This window comes from Corvus kubaryi, unplaced genomic scaffold (genome assembly GCF_017639235.1).
Source record: "Corvus kubaryi isolate FWS band 111438036 unplaced genomic scaffold, C.kubaryi_AGA036_p1.0 37394, whole genome shotgun sequence".
Lineage (NCBI taxonomy): Eukaryota > Metazoa > Chordata > Aves > Passeriformes > Corvidae > Corvus > Corvus kubaryi.
The window spans coordinates 4,568,207-4,579,410 of record NW_024581133.1 but is presented as its reverse complement, the minus strand read 5'-3'; the positions used below and the strand labels follow the sequence as shown (position 1 = coordinate 4,579,410).

At 44.9% G+C, this 11,204-nt stretch overlaps 1 protein-coding gene across 1 annotated transcript in view; it reads left to right on the top strand.

Moving 5' to 3' along the window:
- Nucleotides 1-2,201: 2,201 nt before the first annotated feature.
- ABHD17C (abhydrolase domain containing 17C, depalmitoylase) overlaps nt 2,202-11,204 on the top strand; it is a 28,324-nt gene continuing 19,321 nt past the window's right edge. Inside the window, exon 1 of the mRNA XM_042039275.1 lies at nt 2,202-3,484. Coding sequence (XP_041895209.1) covers nt 2,952-3,484 — 533 coding nt within the window. The 5' untranslated portion in view covers nt 2,202-2,951. The remainder of the gene's footprint in view (nt 3,485-11,204) is intronic.

Below are 11,204 nucleotides of genomic sequence, written 5' to 3'. Positions count from 1 at the left end.
GCCTTTTTGGTAGGTATTTGAAGATCTTCCCTGCTCACCTGAGGCATCTTTCTAGGTCCACCAAAAATTACTTAAAGGCAGGTAGTAAAAATTTCATAGGTAATGAGGTTTGCACAGCCCCATTCGCCCAAGGAGCAAATTCATCACACTTCCCCTTTGATTCAAAGAGGACACTTGCCATTCTTTAATTTCACTACTGCAAACATGACCTAAGGAAGGGCCAGGGTGGTGCATGGGAAATACTGTCCTTTTACCTGTCTATTCTTTGAGTAGCAATCTACTTAGGATATAACAACTTCTGCTGTCTGGCTCTGGGCGAGTCATACAGCCTTTGAAAGGGTTCTGAGAAACGTTAGTTTCAGCTGGTGCTAATGCCCAGATTCCAGCTCTTATCTTGGTTTCAGTGTGTGTGCAGTGAGGGGGACGCGTAGCGGCAGCACTAGACAGGCTCTTCACAGCTCTCCTCAGCCAAATCACTTCTCAGGGTGTATTCAGGGTTTTCTCAGGGTTGTATCAGCCTTCCCACAGATTATCAATAGTGTCTCTTGTAACAGCTGAGGTGGTGCTTGAGGGCGTTTGTCATCCCCAAGGAATTTCACAGGGTCCCTCATTTATGTAGTCTGTGTTGCCTTTATCCAGATTTTCCTATCACAGTCTGTGGAGTAGGAGTCCCTTTCATCATTTCACGACCCATCCACGGCTGTGTTGGCTGTCTCTGCCACCCAAAGGAGCCCAGCATCAATCAAGTAGGTGGGACACGTTTCAATACCCTGTCTGATCTCTCACCCTGTCACTCTCCCAGTGGGACATGCCTGGGACACACATAATTAACTGGGTATTCTCTGTCCTCTAGAGGAACAGTCTGTCCATGCCAGAGGCCACAAGTTCAAGCTGGATGGCGATAATACATTTCTCCCTTTCATTTTCTCCCTTAACAGTTAGCATAGACACAATTATTGCTGGCTGATTTTAGCATTTCTAAAATTCCCATTGGTAGCAAAACTAAAGACTGCTGTGGATGGTGGCTGAGCTCATTTTGGATGTTCCAAAGACAAACCATATCACACATGTCCAGCTTTCTGTACACAGGTTTTTTCTTAGAGTTGGCAAGTGTTACCCAATGAACATGAAAGGGAAGGACATCTCAGGTTTGTAACTTATGAAATGACCCCAGTTCTTGAGTTTTTGGAACTTTGTTCCTCACAGGTAACATGTACAGTAATGGCCAAACAGTAGGAGAGCAACATGAAGGGGTGAACATGCTCACAGTGTCTCAAACCAGGACACTGGTTGGAAGTGCAAGAATTGCAGGGTAAGTGCATTTGCAGAGGCGTAATTTTCCTTGTATTTTCACTTGGGCTGTGTGACCTTTTTTTTCAGCAAGCAAGCAGTGGTGGTTCATTAAGGGGCATAGTTATACCCTGTGTTACCAGCAGAATGTAACACATATGCGTGTCATCAGTTGCCCACAATCTTTGCTCTCTGCTCTCAGGGTCGAAGCATGCGTTCGAGATGCAGTACCACTGATCCATGGGTCTGCCATATGCTCTAAGCAATTTGCTAATTTATTCAATGAATTGTTTGGGATACGGATCATCACCCTGATTTTCTAAAGAATTTAAGCTTCTGCAATTGCATCATTTTAAGTTTTCCCTGGTATCTCTTGAAACTGCCGGCGAGTTTCACCCAAATCCCCAGATGCTGAAGAGCTTCTGAGCCTGGGACGCGCAGCTCGCTCGGCAGCCGGGGAGCGGAGCGCCGGGCACTGCGGAGGAGCATCTCCATTGGCATTGCTGCACAACGCGGGCGGCTCGAGGAGCGGTGCTCAGGGCCACGGGGAGCCCCTCACCCGGCCCGCCGCGGCCCGTTCTGAGGGCTGGCACTGCCTCAGGTGTGAGCGCTCAGGCTGACCCGAGCGCAGATCCCCTCACGGACCCCTCCGAGGGCGCGAAATGGCCCCTGCGCGCGCCCGCCCCTCGCCCCCGGCCCCGCCGCGCACGCGCGAGGGTGGGCGGCCGGCCGAGGGGTTGGGGGGGTCCCTTAAAGGGCCCGGCTGCGGCTCCCGCGTACTGCCCGGCGCTGCGGGACCCGCTCCCGCACCTCCCGGCGCCCCGCCCAGGTGGCGGCGCTGCGGGCACGGCCCGGCACAGCCCCGCACCCGCCCCAGCACCTGCGGCGGCGCCGCTCCGCGCCCGTAACCCGGAAGCGCTGCGGCGGCGCGGAGGGGGAGCCGGGACATGGCCGCTGCCCGCTCCTGCCTGCGCGCCGCAGCCGGCATGGCCCTGCCCGCGGCCGCGCGCGGCTGAGCTTCGACCTTGCCTTCCCCTTCCCCTTGGACCCTCCTCATCCTGCTCCTCGTGCTCCTCTTCCTTCTCATCCTCCTCCTCCCGGGGACTCTGCCGGGGCCGGGCCGGGGGTGGTGGCGCTGCGGGGGCCCCTCGCTGCCTTGCGGGGCGTCCCGGGGGCCGGGGCGGAGCGGGTGGAGCCGCGCGTGGTGCGGTGTGTGCGGGAAGGTGCTCCCCTGGATCCTGCATGTTCCCTGCGGGGGGCCGGCTCCGGTGCTGGAGCGCCGCACTGAGCCGTGGGATCGGGGAATTCATTTTGTAAATGTGTACGTGTGGCTCACGTGCTGTGAGGGGGGTTTAGGGTCGTGTTTTAGAGAGTTGAATTTGCTGTAGCGTTAGTTGTGGGGAGGGGGGGGTTGAGGGCTGGCTGTAGCCCATCTGTATGTCGTGGGGTTGTGTTTTTGGTTTGTATAAGCAGTTTCCAGGCTTTGAAGAGCTGCACTGCTGTTGCTGAGCTGTAGTTCCTCCAAGGTTGCCATTGTTTGCGTTCTGGGAGGGCAGCCGGTGGCCTCGCAGGAAGGCGGCAGGTCGCGTCGGAGGAGGGCTCTGGGTCGGTTCCGTGTGACTTCTTTCCAGGAGAGGTTTAGCTTTTCTCCGGCGTCTCTGATGCCAGAACAAGGCCCCAGAATGAACGGTTTCTCTCTGGGCGAGCTGTGCTGGCTGTTCTGCTGCCCGCCCTGCCCCAGCCGCATCGCTGCCAAGCTGGCCTTCCTGCCCCCGGAGCCCACCTACACCGTGCTGCAGCCCGAGCAGCAGCAGGAGCCCGGGGCGGCGGCCGGGGCGGGCACCCCCACGGGATCGGGCACCTGCAGCCTGCACCTGAGCGAGCGGGCCGACTGGCAGTATTCCCAGCGGGAACTGGATGCCGTGGAAGTGTTCTTCTCCCGCACGGCCCGAGATAACAGGCTGGGCTGCATGTTCGTTCGCTGTGCCCCCACTGGCCGGTACACGCTGCTCTTCTCGCACGGTAATGCTGTGGACCTGGGCCAGATGTGCAGCTTCTACATTGGCCTTGGCTCCCGCATCAACTGCAACGTTTTCTCCTATGACTACTCCGGCTATGGGGTGAGCACCGGCAAGCCCTCTGAGAAAAACCTGTATGCAGACATTGATGCAGCCTGGCAGGCCCTCAGGACAAGGTAAATGGATATTGGGAACTAAGTATTTCTGTATCTCCCTTTAATCCTAGTAAGTCTGCACGGTTAACCTTGCTGAGAGGAAGGGAAGGGTTTGTAGACGGTTTCAGTTACTTTGGTGGCCTCACCAGATGTTCCGTGAACAGCTACAGTGTGATTTACTGGATGGCTTCATTTGCTAAAATGATGGGCAAACCTTCATCCTTTGGCTTTCTCTAGATTTAGAGGATTATTCAGATGTAATTTATGTTAGCCATTGCTTCACCATTGAAAATCTCCATCTTGAGTAGGATATGTTGCACTGGTTACAGTTTGAGCTTGCAGACTGCAAAAAACTGGTTGTTTGAGACCTGCCCGCCGCTGTCTACACTTAGAGGTAACCCAGGTAAGCCAAAGCTCTGACTGAATTTGGCAGTAGCCTTGGCTGGGGCCTACCAGGAAACTGCTGGTGTTGTGTGACACGTTTGGGGTTTCATGCAAGCTCGTGCAACATAGGCGCCTTTCTCTTTGGGCCTCCAAACAACTGTTACCCAATGGATATGGTAGCGGACTGGAACGAAAAAGCATTGACATCTGGAAGTAGAGCTGGGGACTCTGCCAGGAGATGCCAAAGTATGTGGCATCCAAAGGGATGGAGCAAGTGAGAAGGCTTGGCAAGAAGCAGCGTGGTGAGTGGAAGCAGTGAGCCCTTGGCCTCTAGAAAATCCTGAGCAGAGCTGCTGGCTCTGGCTCCTTGCTACAACTGATGGCCGTCCCTGGGCCTCTCACTATTGTCCACAGAAACCATGAGCTCCTTTTGCTGTTGCATAAGTGGTTCTTAAAGTATGACCTCGCACAACATGTCCTGAAAGAGAGAGCTTTAAAAAGCTTAAATTGTAGTAAGCCGAGAAGAAAAAAGTGGTGAACATTTTCAGTTCTTGGCTCTGGCGTTGTGTAGATGAACTGGGCTTGCGTGAAATGCGTATTTAATGTCTATCTTGGGGATACATGCCAGCTTCAGAAATAGTGACAGGAGTTGTTACTAATTTAGATAATTGGCTTTGCAAGAATCCAGGGATTGGTTAGTCGTGGAGTCCAAATGCCTTTTGACATTGCTCTGCCTAAGTCAAGCGAAGAGCAGGGGGAGAAAGGTGTAGGGAGAAGTCATCCTTTCATAGCGTGTGTTCTGTCTGTTTGGTGACAAGACTAGATTCTGGGCTCGTTTTCCAGGACTTCAAAAAATATTTGTGTCCTTGAATTCAAATAATGTGGTCTTATGTAAAGAAGTAATTTTGATATGCTGTATGCGTAATAAATTATTAAGTGCCACTATGACACTTATGGGTGATGTAAATAAGATTCAAGGGAGAAAAAGTGGTAAGTCTAAGCCAAGTCTAGTTAATGTTTGTCCTTCAGTTTTCTGTGTTTTCTCTCTGTTTCACTTGATACTTAGTTGATTATACTGTTTTATTTAAACCTTCTCAAGCTCTGAAAAAGCACTTTCACATCTGCCTGGAGGTGCTTCTTCTGCTGACAGGCATTTAGTACGTGGTTAAGTTCTACGTAGGTCCAGAAACAAGGGGTTCCTTCACTTAAGTCTTTTAAGAAACCTGACCCAGTAGGTGATGCCAACACATGCCCAACTTGCTCTGAGATGATTGGGCTTCTTCAATAGAATTGTGTCTGGACAGGTTTATAGGTTTCCATTAGTGTCCTTTCCTGTGGTTTATACAAGATCTAGGCTCTCCTTTCCACCTTAAATTGAGGGGTTAAAATTTCCCAACTCTTACTTTGCCATGTTTATTAATCCAACCTTTTGGTGTACCTTGAGAGTATACTTGAGCAGTTATCATTGGTTAGGTTTTTAGGAGCCAAAAACCATTGGAATTGGATGCCCAGGGAAGTGGTGGCATCACCACCCTTGGAATAGTTCGAAGGGCCATGTGAGTGTGGCACTTGGGGGTATGGTTTAGTGGTGAACACGGTGGTGCTGGCTTAATGGCTGGACTCGATGCTCTTTTGAAGTCTTTTCCAAAGTTAACGATTTTGTGATTCTATGATTGCAGTATTTTAGGTGTTCAGTAAAGAAGTTGCTCGCTGCAAAATGTAATTTCAGTAGAAAGTTAATCAATTCTATTAACAGATGACCGTTGTGTTTGTAACAGGTATGAGCTGAAACCTTAGTCTTTCTGCTGATGAATTCTCCAGATAGCAGTGTGAACTTCACAAGGCTGATCATTTCCTAGTCCTCAATCCAAGTGGCTCACAATTAAGTGAAATATTCTGCAGTAGACATACAAGTATGCCTCTTGAGGTAAAATGTCATGTTACAGCATTCCTGCTGCAGCAGTTCCTTGGTAGCTCCAGGAGATTGTGTATGCTTTCATTCTTAATGCAAATTCCTGGCGTTTGGCCTCCAGTCATATGGTAGTGAACTGTAATGCAAAATTAAAAGTGAAGTCTTAAAATAGAGGTTCACTGTGCCATCAAAAGCATTTAGTCATCCGTGCTAAGTTCCGTGGGAAGCTGTTGCTCTTCTGAATCCACCAGACATTCCACCTGGCAGCAGAAAGGAATCATTAAATTGTTGGAAGTCTGAGATTCCTTCTTTTTTCCTTTTAAATCGTGCCTCTGAAGTACCACTGGTACTTAGCAGTCATTAATTTGTCGGTGTGTTCTGAAAAGAAGGTGGGAATTAACCTGTGCTTGGAGGAAGCTGTCAAATTTTAGAAATGATGGTGAGCTGGCAGGGGTTGCCATCATGGCTGCAGATTTTTGTATTTTTTCAAGGTCGTGAAACAAGGATCTTGCTATCACATACACATTTAGGAATCAAACCTTACATAACAAATGATTATAAAACTATCTGAGAACAGTGGATGAGAAAAGAAAATCATCAAATTCCTTTGTTCTGTTTCAGTTATCAGCCTGTCTTTGTAAGATCAGTCTCAACTATTCTCCATTCTCTTAGTCTTTGTAAAGGAAACTTATTTCCCTTAATTTAAAGGAATTTAGTATTTCTCCTCATGAATAAAGTATACTCTTAAGTGATAATTTTACTAATTACCAATTTTCAATACTGTCTTTCAGCCCAGTAAAGATGTTGACGTATAATTTTATTCCCATAAAATGAATTTTTATAGATTTTTCTTCAGAGGTTGTAATTGTAGCAATAGAGGTTGTTCTTGTTCTAATATCAAGTATTGATCAGTAATTAATTTGGGCTTTTACATATATTTATTTCCACTTGATTAACAAATTTCCATCTGGCATCTCGATGTTTATCAAAAAGAATTTTCTATCTTATTGCTACAGATCATATTTATTGTGTTTTATTTTAGTCAGGTTGGTCTGGTTTTGTTCTGTTTGTTTCAAATTCAGAACCAGATTGAAGAGATGGTTTATCAGACTGTCTTTTCTCATTGTCCATGTGGTTTTACGTTGCTGCTTTTTGTTCAGATGTGTCTCTTATCCTAATATCTGATTGTCTTAATGCAACATCTGTGCAAAATGACTTGATTGTCCTCCTCTTCCCCCCCTTTCCTGAATTCCACATGGGAAGGTTGAACTTTCTAACACTTTTACATTAAGACAATGTACAGGACTTAAAAACAGGATGCACATGCAGGGCTTGGGTTCAGTGCTCAAGCACAAAACCATGGCTGCTTTGTCGATCACATGCTATTTATATTAAAATCAATTTGTATGTTCCCAAAAAAATTTGGAGAAGGTTGGTGAAATGTTTTAAAATCCCAGTCAAAAGAAAGAAGGCACTGCTGCCCCACTCCGTCTGCTTCTGTAGAAAAGTATCAAGGAGCTGTTAGTCCATCTTCTGCATCCGTAAAGGAGATGAAGAAAATGTAATTGATAAATAGCTTAGAAGATGTGTTCTTGTTGCATTTAACAAAATACAGCTTAATTTGTTTTTATTACTTGTGGTGCTGATTATCAGGAGATTATTGCTGTTTCCTTTGTAGGGGCTGGTGGAGAAGTCTTACATTGAATAAAATCAGGAAACAGCCCTAATTGGATTAGACCAGAGTGATAACTAATCTTCTGAGAGTGTGTCAGTTTAGTTTGTCTCCATTCTGATGTGATGAGGTGGTTACAGCTTTCCAGGTGAATAACAGCTTCAGGGTTTTTTACCTTGCCTAATCAAAATATTCAATTTCTACATCAATTTTCTTTGCAACAGAATCTTCTTTCACCAACACTATATTTCTGTGCCAAATTCTTTAGATTAGATACTTAAAGGTTTTTATTGGAGGTTACCACCTAAACTCCTGACATGACCAAAGGCAGTGCTTGGCAGAGTCACAATTAATAGTCCTGGAGTAATAGGGTTTCCTTTCTTCATGGAGCATCACCTGGTAGATGTTTTCAGTCATACCAGCTTTTCAATAATGTTGTTACAGTGTCTCCAAAGGATTGTTTAAAGGTACTGCCCTCTAAAACTTAACTTATTCTACCTGCCACGGTCAATACTTTGAGAAAGGCTACATATAACTTTGAGCAAAAATAGAAGCATACACAATCCTCTTCTGTTGTTGTCTATGCAATGAGCAGAGATTAATTCAGATTATGAGCGTCCCTGGGACAAATACCAACAACTGTGCAAAACAGGTGCTCTGATGTTCAAAGTTATTCTAAGTGTTTACTGAGCTTTGGTGTTGTATTACGTCTTTTAGTCACTGAAGTAAAAGTAGTTTTGTTAAATATTTCCCTGTTTCTGTCAGGACTGCAAGATCAAAGCTTGTTAAAAAGGAAAAAAAAAAAAGGAAAATTTTCACTGTCAAGAATGTTTTGCAACTGGTGTTATTTGGGAAGAAAAATAAGCTGCCAAAGAGCCTTTGGCCAACAGTACTTGCTCTCCTGAGTGTAGATAGTCCTGAAATTCAACTGCCTGAACTGGAGATGTTGGTTTACCCTGATGTACAAAGGTTGTAGGACTTGGTTCTCAACATCATCAGAGCATTGAACATAAAAGATTTCTAGAGAAACATGTTGTTAAATCCTCCATGCTGAAGTAACTGCTTTTTAGCACTAAATTACATGAAGTGCATGAGAAAGGCAAGCTTTTTCTCCTTCTCTGGATAGAGAAGTGTCACCTTTTGAGGCTGAGCTGATGGTTGTCTGCCATGGCTGTTTGACCTGTGCACGTTGTTGGTAGCTCTTAGATAGCTGTGGGAATGGGTAGGTGGAAACCATTTCAAGGTGTGCAAGTGGTTATCTGCCAGCAGCTGGCTTTGTGGGAAAAGCTGACTTAGTGATTGGATATTTCTGTTTCAATACTGGATGAAGAAAACAGGTTCTTTTTAGTTTTCTGCGGTTTTTTGTTCCTGTGATGTTTCCTCATGTGGAGATAGACTCGTACAAGGGCAGTGCCATGTATTGGTTGTTTGGAGCCTGACTGCTGGAACAAAGGTCTGAATTTCCTATTTCCTTTTAATATGATGTGCCTGGTGGAGAGGCCAATGTGATGATACTAACTTTCCATCCCTGCCCCAAACACACTTTTAAGTTCCACAGTTGTATTCTCTGTTGGCTTTAAGGTCAATAGTCTCAAAATTATGCAGCAGTAGTAAAGAAAATGAGCAAATAACATAGGGGTTTGTTTTTTTCCCCAAGCTGATAATAAATTTAATGAATAACTAAGAATCCATTCTGCCCTCCTTCACAAATGTAAATCAATTGCAAGGCTGCGTTGGAAGCAGTTGAAATGAGTCATAAAATAAGGGGCAGATGTGTTGTGCCTAACATGCATGTGCACATTCAGGCTCGCTTTTGCCAAGTAGCCCCTAAGAAGATCAGAAATCTTTTCCTGTGGATTAGGAGATAGCTTCAGTTGCCACTGAACTTAAATTCAAGGAATTGAAGCTGCTTACCTGTGTACAAGATGAGGAGTTCCTTGTGCGTCCTTGAATCTATGAAAGAAATCTTTCTATAATTTTTAAATGCTGGTGGCTCTTAGGTGTCTGAAATGAAGTGTTTAAGAATAGGTTTTTTGTCTGACTCTTAAAGCTTGGGTTTGTGTGGCTTAAAATACAAACTCAAACCAACTGATAGGCAAACCTCCTGTATCTCCTGTGTCAGTTGGTGGTGGATAATTGAGATTGCTGCCGACGAGCACTGGTGAACTGAACAAGCAGTTGCAGTGACCCATTTGCTACTGCTTCATCTTGACTGCCCTGCTTTCCAGTTTTTAGATGAATGACTTACACTGGTCTTGCGTGCTCAGCCTGACATCTGATGATGAAGCTCAATTTCATTCCTGACTAAAACTGAGTGTTTGTTGGCAATGGGTTTTTTTCCAGTGTGTCAGGTTTTGGGAGCAGTGGGAAATGTGGGATTGTAAACCCAGGAAACGCCGTATGAACACAGGGGAATAAAGATGCTTTTAACAGAAGGCTAAGAATGTAGAATGGGATGGATGAATAGTGCACAGTGTCAGCTTAAGGACAGAGGAACATCTTTGCATTCTTTATTCCAAGGGCTAATTTGAGAAAAATGGGTTACTGTTGTTTGCACATTAAGCTCTGCTGCCTGCAAACAATCACAGAAAGGTGCAAGCATGGGTCAGTTGTGTAATGACAGAGTTATACTGGCATTATCTGTATCCATATCATTATATTTTTTAACCACTGTGTTAGCTTTACAGAACAAAGGTTCTCCTGTTAAATGAAACATTGTGGTTGGATTTGCTGACTATGAGACCAAATAATACAAAGGCACAAAATTGGGCTAAACAGCAGGATCTGGCTCAATGCCCACCTGCCTTCCCACCCTTGGTTTCATGTCTCCTGATAAGCACATGCATGTCTTTGGGAAAATCCCTATAATCATGAAATAAATCTGTAGCCTCTCAACTTTCAAAAAGGGGAATTCCATGTGGGTTAGCAAATGAAGAATGATGTTGATGTGGAAGATGAGGTTTTCAGTTAGTATGCTTGCCTCAAAGTCTAGAGGGAAAAAATTTAAATGAGAGGTAATCTCAAAGTATTGCCTCTGGTTTTTATTTTGTATTGCAAATCTTTTAGAAAAACTTCACATATGCTTTCCTGACAGTAGCATTATTTATTGGTACAGTCTCTTGAAGTTCTTTCTAGGTGTACCTTTCAAGATGAAAATTCTGTTTTCAGCTGCTGATTTGGAATTGATTGTTGGATTAGACAGTTTGGGCTATGCTTTTAGGAAGATCAGTGCCTTTTTAAAAAATCCTGCTTACATGTAGAAATGTTACTTTAAGAACTTTGACTCATGGCAGCCTTATTTATCAGCCAAGGCATGCTGCTAAATGAACTGCATAGCTCAGTGTCTGGCAAGTAACCCTTCTCAAGGCATGCAGTGCCAGCTAGAAGCTTTAAGATACTCTTTTTTATGATTTTTTTTTTTTTTTTACAGAACACTGCCACATTTCTTAAGATCCCAGTATGTTAGACCAGTTAATTTTAACTTAGTGCTATGGTATGGCCATTTCTTTCTGTGTGCAGCAGAGCAACTGTGGAGTAATGGATAATGTGAGCCAACAAGTCTGAAAGTTCTGAGAACAACTTCAAAATATTTCTCAGGAAAGCACCCTTTAAATAGTATGACGTGAAATGTTTCCCCTTTAATAAGGTTGTTTATAATGGGTTTTGTTCAGATTATAGAATCTTCCTAAGTGTTCCTCCTAACTTTTAGTTAGCTTTGCTATGAATGTCCTTACAGAACTGGAAAAATGGTGTTCAGCATCAGCAAAGAAGCA